The 16,372-nt window shown below is 38.3% G+C and overlaps 1 protein-coding gene across 1 annotated transcript in view; it reads right to left on the bottom strand.

Moving 5' to 3' along the window:
- EGFL6 (EGF like domain multiple 6) overlaps positions 1 to 16,372 on the bottom strand; it is a 47,788-nt gene that overhangs the window by 10,088 nt on the left and 21,328 nt on the right. The window contains exons 7-8 of the mRNA XM_059825405.1: positions 15,666 to 15,788; positions 6,567 to 6,896 (exon numbers count right to left, since the gene is read on the bottom strand). Coding sequence (XP_059681388.1) covers positions 6,567 to 6,896; positions 15,666 to 15,788 — 453 coding nt within the window. The remainder of the gene's footprint in view (positions 1 to 6,566; positions 6,897 to 15,665; positions 15,789 to 16,372) is intronic.

Genomic DNA, 16,372 nt, shown 5'->3' with positions numbered 1-16,372 from the left:
TGAAGCTTTAATTCCTCTTTTTTTTTCCTATTAGTGGGACTGTATTTCTTATAAATCATCTGTGGCATCCCATTGAGCCCTTGCTGAGGCAGCTGTACTCGAAGAACAGATATATAGCAGAATATAAACACCCATGTGTTTAAGTGTTCTAGTTGTGGGCAATGCGGTATATTTTTATTTCTTGTTACGGCTGTTTGATTTTTCTGTCCCCTGGAAAATGCCTATGCCTGGTTTTGCCTAGGAAGTCTAGTTAGTCTAAATGTAAAAATAACACACAAAATTTGGAAAAAGTAGCTCACTGTTGGTAATTCTACCACATATAATTCTAAAATGCCTGAAACTGCAGAATGTGGGAACTCTCACAGAAATTGTACTCACTGTCTTTCTAACACTGCTCTCTGATGTTCAAAGCCCATTAAAAAAACCCCAGAAAACCAGAGTGGGCACTGTAAAAAAATCAAGCAGCATATAAGAGGTAGTAAAATGAAGACTAGCTTCCTATATATACAGTATATCACTATGTTGGACTGAAAGGAATATGCCACATCTCTGCTACCACATCCCCCTCTGAAAGAATGACATTTGCCAGATGTCTGACATCTTTTGAGCCCTTTATCTATTAGCTGTGGTTTGAGCATTATTCACTCACAGAGTGGTCTAATTATCAGAAAAGAATAAGATTAAGAGCAAACATCCTGTTTAACTGAGAGAGTGCTCTTGTCCAGAATTAAGAGCCTAGAAGCCGTAAGGGAAACAGTCCACTTTTAGTATTGCCAAATAAACCAGAAAACCAAAACCTCTTTATTGTTCTTGGTGCTATCAAAGGAAGGGGCTTTGTAATTAATACAGCTGGCTACATAATACTATGGGAGTGTTTTAAGCACAATATGAGTTTCATAAACTCATGAAGTACAGAATATGGAATTTAGTTGCAGTTGGCAATACCATTCTGGATCATGAATGGTACACGAAAAGCACTGAAATGTTAGAAAATGACAGAATTAAGGTTGTGCACTGTAAGTTCACCTCTAGCTTGAGTGCAGCATCTGTACAGTCATTGCTTATATAGCCAAGCACTTTGGTCCACCTCTCTGGATCTTCTTCCATGTGCAGAAAGGACATTTCTCACACAGTAAGGAACTTTCCAATACTTTGGTTTACTCTCATTTTCTATACATCTGAAGTTTTTGCACTGAATAGGACAGAGTCCTATTTATTAAACTGCACCTTTCACAGCAGGACAGGTCCTTCCTTCATACTGAACAAGGTAAGGATGCCATGGAGAATAGTGATTTAAAGTCATTACAGACTGTATCATAATGTATAAAAATATAAGAAGAAAAATTTAAGTTTTCACAGATGACCTTAATGTTGAGGGCTTCACTTTGCTATCTTTAACTATTGTGTTTTTTTAAAAAACTGTGAGTAGTAGTTTGCATTAAGGTCCTGTATTTTGATAGTTGGCCTATTTTAATAATTTCAATCTCCATATAATAATTCCTTTTTTCCCTACAGTATTTTTCTATGGCTCCTTATACATTTATTATGTAGTAAAACTACTGTGATAAAATAATATCTAAATTTAAAAATAATAATTAGGATCTCTGAAAAGTGTGACCTATCCATTTTTCCTAATTAACTACTCTTCCTGGAAGACAAACAATGCCAATATTAATAATACAAAAGGCAGATGCTGTGTGAATACTTGAGGGGATTATATGGAAGAACTTAATGTGGTAATAAAGGGATCCCTGCTGAATTAGACATCAGCAGAGGAGGAAAAAAAAGTGTAAATTTACGAGCTGTAAATTTGAGCTAATCATGTACTCCAAAGGATCATTCAATATCATTAAAAAGTAAAGTGTTTTTAAAGCCAAAAGTTCAAGCAGTTAAGTGCTTGAATCATGCCTGAATTTTTATAACAAGGATCAAGTACAGCATATGAAAATTTAAAAGGAAAGGAAACAGTTAACGTATACCACACATCCTGAAAGAAAAATGCAAATGGCACAATGCCTTAAGTCCTATACATAGTTGGTATCAAACAAGAAAGCCATAAATAATACAAGTTCACATACTTAATGAAACTACATCTTGGGCATACTAGTATCCCTGTATAAAGAAGCACACCAACCTTCTGCCAGTATCCTCTGGTGAAATAAAATCTCTCTGGCATGATCAGCATATAAATCCTTTATATTAATAATGGAAAATTCCAGCCAAATGTGACTGGAACAAAGACAGTATATGCAAAAATAGAGATAAAACACAATGCTTTAATATTTCCAAGCAATGATATTGTCACTGCTGTCAGTTGTAGTGGCAATTTTGTAGAGACAGGTAGTGTCTGCCTAGCCCAGGTATGTGGTGTTCAAATGTTCTGGTTTGGTTGAGAAAGTCCTTGAAAAAGAATCTCACCAAACATCACAACAAAATGATCTCATTTATTATTTTGACTTGGCTTTTCCTATGGACAAAGGATCTTTCCTGTGTGCCCTCACTGAAATTTAAATCTGGGAAATAAATCTATTCCAAACAGTGCAGCACCGAGTACTCAACAGGAAGGTTCCATGATCCACCCGTTGCAACTGGGTCAAGTCACGTAGCCCAGTACAGGAGAGCACGGTCCCCTTGTAAAATCTGGCACAGAGAGCAGAGCCCTATGTCCTTTTAACCAAAAAAGACTGTGACCCTACCCTGGGAGCACTATTTCTGGCAATCCTTCCTGACTTGTCCAAGCAGGTTACAGAAGAAACCTGTTGAGATGTCTGAGCTACCTCCCCCAATCCATCAATCCATCCATCCATCACAGAAGGACAGAAGGGGTTTGGAGGACTGCCTTGGATGATTTTTTGTTTTCTAACAGGCTGCCTTGCTCCACAATTGAGGAAGCAGAAAAGCCAACAGTCCTTTATGGCACAGAATTTTGAATAAATGTATCTATAACTAATAACACTATTACTTATAAGTATTTAATTCATTATTTATAATAACTATTAAGATAACCTATTAGAACTATGCCCCTAAAAGTGCTAGACAGCAATATTCTTGCAATTCTGTTTGGAAAGAAAAGCTTTTGTCCCTACAGATATCACAACTATGGGGAAGCACACTCTGTCCGAGTAAATATCCCTTCGGGTTCCACTAGCATTTTGCAGTTAATTAGTCAATCTTTTTGAGTCCTTCCCAGCCTAACCACATTTAGCTGAACGTGTCTGGTACTGCCAGTGCTGGTCAGTTCGCACCACTCTCTTGGCACATGCAAGCTCCCCATCAACCTAGCTTCATGGAGAAGCTTGAGTACCTGAGAACCTAGTCTTAACAAAAGTCGCTATATATATTGCAACTGTCTTCTGCTCACTTTCTCCATACTTCCTGAAAAATTATGGCCAGCTTTGGATTAATTAGCATGACTGGGAAGAGTTATGTCCTTCTTTAGGATAGTATTTCAGTGGAAATTATCTAATTGTAAAAGTATGAGATTGGCCATAAGAAGACTGGGGTTTATTGCTTCTCATGAGAGAGCAGAGGCAAGTCACTTAATCCTTTGGTCGGAGACTCTCAAATGCATTTGGCAGTACCAGCATGGTGAGGCTGAACCCCAAGGATAGCTTCCCATCCAGTGAAAAGCCCAGTTTGGCTTCAGCTTCTGTACCTGCTACCTCCTTTAGGTAAGTGGTTTATGAAGTGATCCTTAGAAGATGGATAGGCAGTGGCATAAGCTTGTCAGGAGTGAAAGGCTGAGTAGAGATAGGCTGAGGCTTAGGTAATGAATCTGGTGTGGTTGGCCAGAGGGAGAGTGGCATCCTGAGCACAGGATTCTCAACTTTGGAGGCATGGCACCATTAGCCAGAAACTTTTCACAGAGAGCAGAAAGATTGAGTATAGCCTGGAGCTTAAGACAGTCATTGGAGAAGGTAAGGTGGGTTGAAGTCCCTGCTGTCTGTGCAACACTGATTTTCAATTAGGGGGGATCTCCTGTATGGCAGCTGAGCTTCCTGATTTATCAGATGGAAACATGAACATGCCTCTTTTGCTCTGGCTGTTGGGGTTTTTTTGTTTTTGGTTTTTTCCAACCTGAGTATCCTGCTGTTCTCTTTTTGTGTTGGCCTGTATGCCAACTGCCTCCTACCTCTGACAGTCATAAGGTCTGATGAGTGCTGTCAATACACCAAGGTCCCACCATGAAAGAGAGAGCTTTATCTATCATTCCCTCACTTTGGTAATCCCACCCTGAGCTTTTTTTCTTGTGCAAGGAAGGGCTTGAAGTGGCATGTCAGTCCTGAGTATTTTCACCATTTGGTCAGGTAAAAAGCTGACATGCAGAAGTGTATTTTTGCATGTGGCTAGGTGGCAGCTCTTCATATTTTGGAAATATCACTGATTCCTGAATTGTGAGCTTATGTCCTTACAGTACCAGAGAGGCATCTAAGCATCTTCCAGGATGCAGGTCTACACACACTGGATACCACTATTTTCTAAACTGCTTTGAAATGCTTGGTTGAAAGTATAGAATGAATCATAGAATCATGTAAGTTGGAAGTGACATCTGTAGGTCACCTAGTCTGACCTCCTGATCAAGAGGTTGCTCAAGGCCCAGTTCAGTTATATTATGAATATCTCCAAGGATGGATATTTCACAACCTCTCTTCATACCTGTACCAATTTTTGTCCGCCTTCATGGTAAAATATTCTTTTCATTATATCTAATCAGAATTTTTTTTTCCAACTTGTATTCATTATTTCTTGTCCGATTGCTGTATATTTTTAAGAAGAGTCTGGGTGTGCCTTCCCTATAACCTTCCATTAGATAGTTGAAGACAGCTATAAGATCTCCACTTAGCCTTCACGTCTTAAGGCTGAAAAAGAGTTACTCACAGCCTTTCCTCATACACCATGTTCTCCAGGCCCCTGACCTTGGTGGAGCACTGCTAGACTCATGCCAGTATGTCCACATCTGTCTTGTAATGGAGATCCCAAAACTGGACATAGCACCTCAGATGTGCTCTCACAAGTGCCAAATAGAGGGGAAGAACCACTTCCCGTTTTCTATAAAGCTTCTTCTTAAGCAGTCATCCCATGTCTGTAATGTTGCATGAGGCTTTTCTCTCCCTTTGCATTTGCTTTTGTTGAACTTCATAATATTCCTGTCAGCCCATTTCCACAGCTGGACCAGGTCCCGCTTAACAGCAGCACTGCCTTTTAGCGTATGGGTTTGTTATTGTCAGCAAACTTGAAATATGCCATAAGCACTCACTGTTAATATTTGCGGGAAGAGAGGAGGTTGGTGAACAAAGACCTGACTTCACTCTGTTTGTCAGCTTGCTAGCATAATTTGGGGAAGGAATATTAGTGTATAAGTCTATATCCTTAGCCTGAACTGAAACAGGCCAATTACCACTAAAATGAAAAAAGGCAATTTTAGGAGAAGAGTGCCTTTGGCAAATAAGCTTGTATTCTCAAATGTATTTAGGTGAATAATCACATTTTTTCTTGGCTTTCTTACAGTAGCAATATTACAGACCATTTTTTCCAGAGGACTTTAAAATGATCTTTCCTTTAAAAAAAATTATGTGGCTTTCTAAATCAAATAGCAACAATTTGATTGCTAACTTGAACTTCATTTATGTTCATTTTTATTGCTATGAAATATGCTGCATAATTTTAATCGCCGTGGGATAGTATTTGTTATTTTTCTATACTTGGGAAAAGAGACAGTATCATGAATAAACTATTAGCAGGGTGTATTTTTCATATCATATGCTTTTGCCACTACCTTGAAGAATGTTTGACTGAGCCAGATGTACTAAAAGCCAATTAAAATGCATTTGAAAATTTTAAAGAACACAGCAAGAAATTGCATAGCATACAAGATAAAAGTTGGAAGGAAACACCTGAAAGCAGACTGAGGAAACCTATATCAATCTTCTTGATAAATGACTAATGTCAGAAATTAAGCAAGACTCCTGTTCAAATACCATCAAATGCTTTAAATTTGAGAGTGTCCATTCAGATAAACTCTCACATTTAAACAAAAGGGATAAAAAAAACCCCTCTGTGATTCACGTCGTTACTTTTCTGTTGGCAATGACATGAACAACAGTGGTACATATTATATGGTCTATATTACTTTAACACACGGACACCGAAGTCTATGTTTTTCCTCTGAACAATGCACACTACTTAGGATGATGAGTATGCCTATCACAAATCAAAGCTAATTATTGTCTTACTCGTAATGAAGCAGCACACTATCTTGTTTTGTTGGGGCTTCTGTGAAGAAAATGGGGACAAGCTATGTGCTATGTCTAAGCTGCTCTGAAAGCACAGCCTGCAGAGGGGCTGTCAGGATGGCCTACTCCCTCTCTGCTCATACTGACTCCAGACAGATTCCCCTAAAAGGGAGATTCAGTACCTTTAGTCTCACCAATAGGCATGTTAGGTTGATTTTCATTTTCTACAAGTAAATTCTGATAAAATGGCTGTAATGTTTTGTGATGTTTTTGATAATGTTTATATATATTTTTACATTGAAACCAGATTTTTTAATAAATTAAGAAACTTACAAAAGACGTCTCCTCTAAGGCTTTGCTCATGGTCAATTTGATTCTCAAAATCTTCCTTCTCCTCTTTGTCTGGCTCTTCTGTCTCTTCTTCTGCAGTAGGTTCAGTTTCTTTCCCTTCCTCACTGTGGCTCTCACCAAGATCGGTTCCACCTTCATAGTCCAATAACTGCAAGTGGGTCTTAGAAGCCGGTGTCACGGCTGCTTCTGGGATCGCATTCTTGATTGTTTCATGCTTTTTCACACTGTTTTTATGTGCAAGAAGTTTCTTAATTGTGTCCTTAGCTGTTCCAGGGGTTCTTGCAATTTCCTTCACTGACTTTTCAGGGATAACTAGAACCAAGAAGAACATATTAAATATTCACCTAAGGAATCATTCAGCAATGACAAAGATTATAAATGGCACCATGGTGTCCTTTACAATGTCCGGAGACTCATACAGCCAAATTCTCTTCTATGAGATATAAGTTCAGCTCTGCATGGAACTGAATACACATACATGTGTTTAGCTCTGTTGTACAGACAACCCTCTGTCTGAGTTACAGTGAAAAGACCAAAGCGACCCTCTGTCATAATCTCATTTGGACTCCTGTGTAACAGACCTTAGAGCCCCTTACATTAATTATTTTTACACTGGAGCTTGGGTAAAAAAAAATTACCCTTCTTCAATTTGTGGACTACTAAAAATTGTCCATCGAGGTGTGATTCCCAGCATAACAAATGTCAGCCTACTAGTAATGAGCATATTTCTTAGCTATCTTTTGTGAACTTCTCTGGCCTAACTTTACTTGCACCACAGGCTGCAAGCCACTGAAATGGAATGTATTTTGAGAGGAGATGCATCAAGCTGCTCTGTCACATTTCATTTAGCTCTAATGGATATTTAGTTCTAAGGGGTAAACCCCAAAACTTCAGAGAGGCATCCAAGAATGCCAAATTACTTTCTTCTTGCGATTCCAAGGTGGACTAGAACATAAATGCAAAATTTCCAGAGATTTTTACTATTTTGTGATTCCTCTTGGCTACAAAATACTAAAAGGAAAGCCAGCCTTGTAGTATCTTGCAACTTTGGATTCTGCTCAGAACACAAAGGCTGCCAGAAGTGAAAATCTTAAGAGTGGGGTAAAAGACAATTGAGATTGTTCAAATCTGTAAAACAAAAGAAAAAAACTGAATTTGGGGTTTTCCCTATTATGAAGTATAATGAAGTCAAATATCCTCTATATCCAGGCAAAAACTTCAAAACATTCATTGGTAAGAGGACATTTTTACATTTACATGGCAGCCCTGATTTTCAAATCATGCTTCCCTTGTCAATGTATTGAGTTTCAAGACACAAGCCTTTTATTTCTTTTAAAATTCAATTTTTCTTTCTCTACAATCATCAAACTATGTTTGGATGCTTGGATGAGGGACATTCTTCATAGGAACTCATTTGAAGATGCATTTCTAGGGATGTGGGGAGGCAGGATTGATTTTCCACCAGTGGTGGGACCCAGTAGCAGCACAAAGGGCTCCTTTGAGACAGTATGTTGGCCAGCTGTTCTCCATGTTCTCTTAAGATAGGAAAATTATCAGTTTACATGAAATGAGGAGAGATTTTAGTTACATATTATGAAAAACTTGCTTACTATCCTTGCTATAGGATAGTAAAACACAGGAGCAAGCCACTTAGATTATTTGAACTGTATCACTAGAAGTTTTAAAAAATTGTTAGGCTACCATCTGTCATTAATATGCTAGACATGATCTGCCTCAGAGCAAAAGAACAAACTAACTGATCTTTTTTAGTCCCTTCCAGATGTACTTTTCTGTCATCTGACAAAGACTGATGGCTCTTTGTACTGATGGCCAAATAACTGAGTGTTAAAGCCAGGACTACTTTGGATCAGTTTGTTCAAGGTATGTGTACAGTACAAAGCAAATTCAAAACAGAAATTATGGCAATACTGCAGGTGTTGCTTTTTATCAGCAACATCAGCTGCTGCTCAACATCAGTCAAGGAACACCACTGTGCTAAAATTAGGTCTGGAAGGGTTTGTGTGACAAATATGCAAGTTTTAGAGAAGACATAAATCTGAGGAGTTCTAGTTTATGAGATGATCTAATCCCACCATAAGGATTCCACTAGAGTTAACCAAGTCCCTACATGTCACAGTACCAGAGCAACTGAGGAAGAGAGTGTCCTTGGGGTTTAAAGTCCCTGGCAATGGACTTTGAGGCTTGAGACAATGAGGCTTTTGAATCAACTCAGGATTTCATGACCGCTATGACATGACCAGTCAGTATGCAATTATGTGCTCAGCCCTCTAGAATTGGCCACAGCCTGAATCTGTGTGGGTGAGGAAGAAGGACTGGTAAGTAGGGTAGCACAACCATGTCATAAGCTATTGACAGCCTTCTGCAGTTTGAGTCCTTTACATAAAGTACCTAGGAAGTAATGAGAGCTGAGCAGCTCCAGTGTGCTGTACAAAAGCTCTTCCATAGATGGAGACCATTTCCACCACTGGGTCAGAATAGCCTTATATACTGCTTCCCATCTTTGAATCTCAATCAGTATTGATGCTGCAGTGCCTACAGTCTTTTGGGACTGCAAATGGTGGGGGAAGTCAGCTATTTTTATTTCCTTCCGGTTTTGCTCTCTAGTGATTGTGTTATCAAGCAAGAATATATTTCTATTTTGCTCCTCACTTTGTAATAATAAAAACTTTATAGTAGTATTTTGGGACAGATGGACTGGACTTGTAACTTTGGGTAGTACTTTTTTCTGTGTGTTTATTTTCATAGAAACATAGCAGAAGAAAAAACACCAGTTAATAAAATAGAACTGTAGTCTAGTAGGAAAAGGGGAGAGTTCCCTGAATTTATATTCTCTCCTGGAAAATTCAATCCTATCGCCGTGAATTCATCACATTTTATTTACGGCAAATGCAACTACATGCTATTTAGTATCCCAGGAGCAAAATCAGACACTCTTGGTGTGCTCACTGGAGCATTCAAATTTTCTGAGGGTGCAGTTAGACATATAAAGCAAATGGATGCCAATAAAAAATAAATCAAAAATGAGGATTTTATTTTTCTTTTCCTTTGGATAAAACTTGTAGTCTTGCTTGCCAGATCCTTGCAAGTGAACTGTTTACTAATAGTCCACTAAGCGAACCTTTCCTCTGGAGGGTGATGTCATGTAGGATGTAAGGTTCTCTGGGTCTCAACTCAGAATGCAGCAATAAAAATTAACAGGAAAGCTTCATTCCAAACAAATTTCCTCTTGACAATCAGTAACAAGAAACTTCAGGCTGTTAATAAAGAGGCTATGGAGATTTTCAAGCCACACTGACTGCTCAGCAAACCCGAACATCTGCTTTTAGTTTCTGCTTTGAAGTCTTCCTAGTGAAATGAAAAATTCTTAACAGCTCAACATAATAACCTCTGTGGTGTCAGAAAACCAATCTCCTTGTGTATGCAAAACTAAGCAGTGCAGAAAATCAGCTGACAGGAGTGACAAAAATAGGGGCATGAAAGTGTATAAATCCCCATGTGCTTGCAGACTCCAGTTTGCTGCTACAATATGAAAATCTGCATGCTCATGGGGACAAAGAGGGACTAGACACCAAGCATATTTTAGGATATATCACTAGTATCCTTCTAATCTACATTCAGCTTTAGAGTAGCCGGAGATGCGGATTTAAGGTTTTTTATGTCTCTCTATAAATTGCAGGAGAAATAATCCAGTGTAAGGATAGACCACCTTAAACTCAGTCTGTTCTGTTCAATCCACTGCCTGTGGACTTGCCTGAATGAACAGCTCACCTTCTCTGACAATCTGGGGTGCTCCAGCTGAGGCAGTGATTTTTCAGGACCCTTTGCCCGAAGACGTATATAAATGCACACGTGTTGCTCACAAACATTTTTGCATTTATCCGTCCACAGGACTGCATAGAGAATTTTAGAAAGTGAAAAGAAATTGAGTGCATTTCATCCCAGCACTTCTTTGTGAACCTTCCATCAGGAAGCATGTAGATTAACACCTCCTGCTCTTGTACAGTTTGTGTTTATTGCCCTAGTATGAAAATATCACAGCTTTCAAAGGTATTTTATTTCTTTGCATTAGAAAGAGATGGAAAAACAAAGGCAAATGGTGGCTGAGGGCTAAAAGTAAATATTTTCTGTCATCAGTTGCTGTGCAAGATTATAAGACCAGAGAAAGAGCTTGGTGTAGGATGTCTAATGGCCAAGTTGTGAGAATTGAGTTGGAAAAAATAGAGAGAGACCAGATGCCAACCCCCTATTTCTGTGCTGTATTGTGTGAAGGGAAATACTTTGGGGGTGATACAGGAGAGGGACAGACAGTGATCTGTTTTCCTCCCACACGCCCTGTGACTGCAGCCAGCGCTGGTGGCTGCGACAGGAGACAGCTTGCTCTGCACTCCACTGCTTCCACCTTCACACCTAGCAATATATTTAAAAAACTGGTGAGAGGCAAACCTAGGAGACTGGCTTACAAGTTCTTTTGTAGCTCCCTTCAAAGCTTCTGTACATAAAAGTTGGAGAGGGGATGAGGGATACGGATAATCTTCTGCCATGTTTAGGGGGAGTCTGTAGATGTGACTAAAGATTAGATCAGCAGGGCACGGTTTCAGAAATCACTCTAAAAGTTTTCAACCTCTTTTAGATAGTCTTAAGAGAGTCTGAAAGCTTTCATAGATAGGTTAAAACACATATTCTAGACTATTATTCTCCTTTATGCACCATGGAATATCATCTAGCAATATGTATTTCTAGCCTTTTTCATTTGTAAAATTATTACCATCTTATTTAGTGAAGGATGCTGTGAGAAATCAGGGCACGTTCATTACACTGGACTGTGCTTAATACATGACTAAACCAGCCAGCAATGCTTCCAGTAGGAAATGTGGTATGACAAAAGCTTAAGTGTTATTCATTAAAGGATGACAGCAGTATTTGGCTCCATACTGAATTAAATCATAAGAATCTCACCAGTGATATGAGCAGAATCACTTTTTAAGCTTTGAAATTTTGTGATGTGAAACCCAACTTTTCTCAGGACTGGCAAGTTAATAAGAAAGCAAAATTATATATGGAGTTTAGGGGTTACCCTATGAGCAAAAAAGGAACCTGAGTAATACAAAAGGGACAAAAGGGAGTTGTCATGACTCTGTATTGCCATTTAGATATCCAGCAAACATAATGAAGACTAGTAGCCTCTGCCTCCAGCCAGGCAATAACAAGAGTGCCATTGTTGAGCTCCTTAGGGTGACGCCTGAAGGTTGTAGGCTTTAAATTAGTACTGCTTTTTCCTGTTATTTTGTAGTTTCCTACCAAAAAAGTGAATCAAATATAGGTTCATTTTTCTCCCGGGAATCTTAATTGCTTATGGAACCTTGTGAGACCCTATTCTTCAATAAAAGCTGGAATACACAGAGAATCATGTGGTGGGGGAAATGTGGTTTTTCAATGCACAATAGGAAATCAGGAAAGACATGAACCTGAGAACAGCAACAGACTGCAGCAAGATAGAGGCCAGATGTGGAAATGGCTAGGACACTTTTAGGGAGCATTTGAAAAGTTACCCCTCTGTGGATTCTCATATGAAATGTTTGCTAGAGACAGTTCAGAAACAACCTCCAACGTTCCGTGCGTGTAGGAGTGTTGAATGGCAAAAGGGTGCCTGAACAATCACAGGTCTTATCCATACAAGCAGCACTGTTTGCAGCCTGATGTTTCAGCAGGTTTCTCCTAAGTATATTGACATACAAATAAAATGAAATAATTTCCTCCACCTTCTGTGCAAAGGTGAATTTTACATTACCTCACTTATTAGGTTATTTGCTAGCATGAGGAGATGTGGCCATAGAAGTTTCATTATAAACAATGTGCTTAGTTACTCTCATTTCACACTCTGAAAATTAAGCTATATATTAAACTGGTTTTCATTTGTTATAAAAAGCTAATACTGCTGCCATGGTAGCCAGTTTGTTATATACTAGAGACAATTGCTATAAAGAATTAATGGTTCCCTGTGAAAATGGGATTCCCACCCTGTGGGAATAATTATGTGGAGTACTGAGGACATATTTAAGAAGCCTTTCTTTTAGCTGCAGCACAACCCCGGGCCCATCTGTTGGGAGCTGGGATGGGCTGCAGGAGCTGCAGCCACTGCCACTAAAAGAAATGTGAAGCCACAGCCTCCAGGCTCCAAATTCCCAGAATGGCATTCTCGTCCTATTAAACCCAACAGCAAAGCTTCCTTTGACTTCAGTAAAGCCAAAGGTTTTCACACAATTGCTGTATGACATGGAGAACACTTAGCGTTTCAGTGTAGGTTGGGACATCTAATTAGTGACACATCAGTTACACTGATCATACTTTTTTGAGGATTGCAGCAAAAATCAACTACTGAAACACTTAAGGTTAAAAGAACCTCCTCTTCCCTTTAAAAAAAGGTGTATGTGTGGGAATTGCCACCAGATAAAACAGTCTATTTTTAGCACCACTGCTTTTCACGTTTTACCTACCACTGATTCTGTATTTTTTCCCACTCTCTTGTTGTATACATCTCTCTAGCTAGACCCTTGCCTTTTGCCATTCTGCCTATGGCTCTGATTTCTCCCATTACTTTGTGTTATTCCTCTAGCCTCTCTTGCATTAAATCTCTTTCCCATTTAGTGTGTTCTACTAAGTTTATGAATGCACAGCTCCTGCCTCTTCTAAACAACTAATTGACTTCAGTAGTGGGAAATATGACATGAGGAAGTATGAAGAGAGAGAGTAAACAATTTATTAGAAAAAACAGTGAGAAGGTAGAAATAATCTATCTTCAGCCCTGATTTTTTTACAGAACTAGACATTAAAAAATGCATCACAGCCTCTCCACAAGCTAAAATATTTCCTTTGTTCATATTTAAGCAAGCATTCCTGTTGAATTGTTTCTGCTTGAGGAAAGAACATTTTATACATAGACTTGGTCAAAAAGATATTTTCCTTTGGAATGTTCAGCTTCTCGTTAAAAAGAAAAAAATACAAAAAAAATCCCCAGACCCTTTTGCTCAGAGATATATTTGTTTAACATTTCATCCATGGTACATTTTGTTTTAACACAACCATATCAAGATGTGTCATGTCAGTTTGCTTTGATATTCAGTCAGGTCTCAAGCCCCATTGCATCCTGCCATTGCCGTAAGCTGCAGTGACATATCACAAGGGATGTGGTCTAGCAAGGGAACTGGCTCATAATATTGAATTTGAGCATAGAAAACCTTCTGAAGAGCTCTGTTGAGGCATTCTGTATCCAAATCAATCCTTTTAGTACCAGTCAGGTTTTTCTCTTTAAAAGTCAACATTTTTCACTGGAAGTAGAAAAGTAACAAAATTTTAACTTAGGAGGAATCTCTGTGCTTTTTTATTTTCCAAAATATAGTTTTAGCCCTACTAATGTATCAAGTTGCTTTGGCTTTGTGTTTAATGTATAGGTTACATTATAGGTACTAATAATAATTTCAGATTATAACAATAGGTTGAAAACTGTCCACTGGGTTTATCACTCACTCTACTTTTCACTGGAATATCCCATTTTTTAGACCAATTTTGGGCTTGAAAAGCTACTTTTGCATAACTAAAAAAAAAAAAAGTATGTAACATTTGAAGTTGTGTTTCAGTGCAGCACCAAAAGCATGACAATGCAGAACAGATTATAACAAAACCACCATACTTCGAATGAAGAATAAATTCATCATACTTTTAAGCCTGGAGGAGTGCAATATATATATTTTTATGAGTTCCAGGAGTGTAGGGTAGGAGAAACAGCATACATACACATACATATATATGCATAGATATGTCATATATATACACATACATATATATATATGTATACATACAGTTTTAGCATAGCATTGTCAAGTTCTTAATCTATAAAACAACCTGATTGAAAACAGATGTTTTGGGTTGACCCTGACAGGGATCTTCATGATTTTTAGATACTAAGTACATTTTTGGAGTATAAAACCATAAAATGTAAAATAACTCATACCTGAGATCCAAAGGGTGCAAATGGCTTTGGAGTTGGAACCATTGATTTCAAACCAGTGCTCATACTGAGTGAATATATTTCATGATAAATGCAGAGAAGATAATGGTTGATAAACTATCATACAGATAAAGTGCTATTCCAAATGCAGCAAGTGTCAATATTGATGTGATATTGGAGGCTTCAATTACTATTATAATGGGAGCAGGAACATGAATAACAGAGAGACTCATAGAACATCTGTGACCATGAAGTATAATCGCAATACATATCTGATCCAGGATTACTTGAAAAAGACCCAGGAAAAAAGGTTTATACTTTATGTAGACTTCATCTGCTATAGACAAGAGCTTTTAAAATGTTTCCACAATGTCTTCTGTTCAAAAAATTTAAGCAGGACTTACATGTCCTCCTGAGGAAACATCTCTAATGACATTGCGGGAGAAATCTCTGCCAGGTTTAATACAGGAATGAAATAAAAAGGTTCATTTTAAATACAAAGACAAGAGCAGCCTTTTCCTTCTTTCTTCCTGGAGGGTCATATTCAGTTAGAGCCAGGCAATGACATCTTTATAGGAAGTCTTTAATATTCGATAGACAAACAAAGGAAAAATTATAAGTGAAAACAGTTTAGCACGGAAGTCACAGCTTTCCTCCCTTCTCTCACTTTTTGCTAAGTTAGCTTGAGACTTTTCTGGAAGAGACTGTGCAGCCTTCCAACAGGCTAGCCATGGGAGTTTGAGGAAAAAACACAGTAGACTCCTTAAAGCTATTTTCTCTGTTTCTTCAGGCCATTCTCTTCTCTGTTCTACCTGTGACTCCTAGTGATACTATGAGACTTGGGTACGCGTAGGCAAAACGAATTTGAGCTAATAATACTTGTATCAACCGTGCAATGACTCATACAATAAATATATTATTTCATGGAGAGGTTTGCCTTGAGCAGTATCGCAGCACAGTTCAGCACTATCTTTCCTAGAAAATGACTTATAACCATCAATTATTGGAGAAAAACAATATAGCACTATTCCTGACATCCAGTGGTACTCACTCACCAGTGCAATCAAATCCATTTCCTCGGTAGCCCTGTTTACATTTGCATTTGAAGGATCCTTTGGTGTTCAGGCACTCTGCATGGAGGTTACACCTGTGTGTATTTGTCACACATTCATTTACATCTAGGGAAAGATATAAATGCTTTAGTCAAAACTGCATTGAAACCCAAGCTTCATGACAGCCTGTTTGTGCCACCCATTTGTTTCCAGGTATTGTAATCACTAGTGTTAGACCAAGATGGTCCAGAGACCATCAGAGGCAGAGGAATTCACACTAACATCAGCTCCAACTGTACAACTACTGGCATATGCATCCATGGAAAATGTAGAGCATCCCAGTGAAGACAAAGTGAACATAGTGATTTTTTGACTGAGAAAAGGATTCAAACTACAGATTGTACACACTGTTCTATTAACAAAAAGAAAAAGGCACCAAGAGAACTTGTGGCATCAATTAAAAAACAATTCACCAAATCTTTATCAATCTTTCATTCACCCTAGAAGAAATGCAATGGAAAGTAACCCTGAGCATGCCAAGGTGTTGAGATCTCCTATCTACCTTTAACATTCCAGCATACATATGATGCTTTATGACAAAAGTATAATCAGGAAAAAAACAGTAGAAAATACTATGTTCAACTGACAGCAAAATGTACAGGCATCAAGAGTAACTGATTTTGTTCTCATTTTCCCTTATCTTGCTACAT

The sequence above is a fragment of the Gavia stellata genome, chromosome 1 (genome assembly GCF_030936135.1).
Source record: "Gavia stellata isolate bGavSte3 chromosome 1, bGavSte3.hap2, whole genome shotgun sequence".
NCBI lineage: Eukaryota > Metazoa > Chordata > Aves > Gaviiformes > Gaviidae > Gavia > Gavia stellata.
Note: the sequence above shows the minus strand (reverse complement) of the source record. Positions and strands in the feature narration are given on the sequence as shown.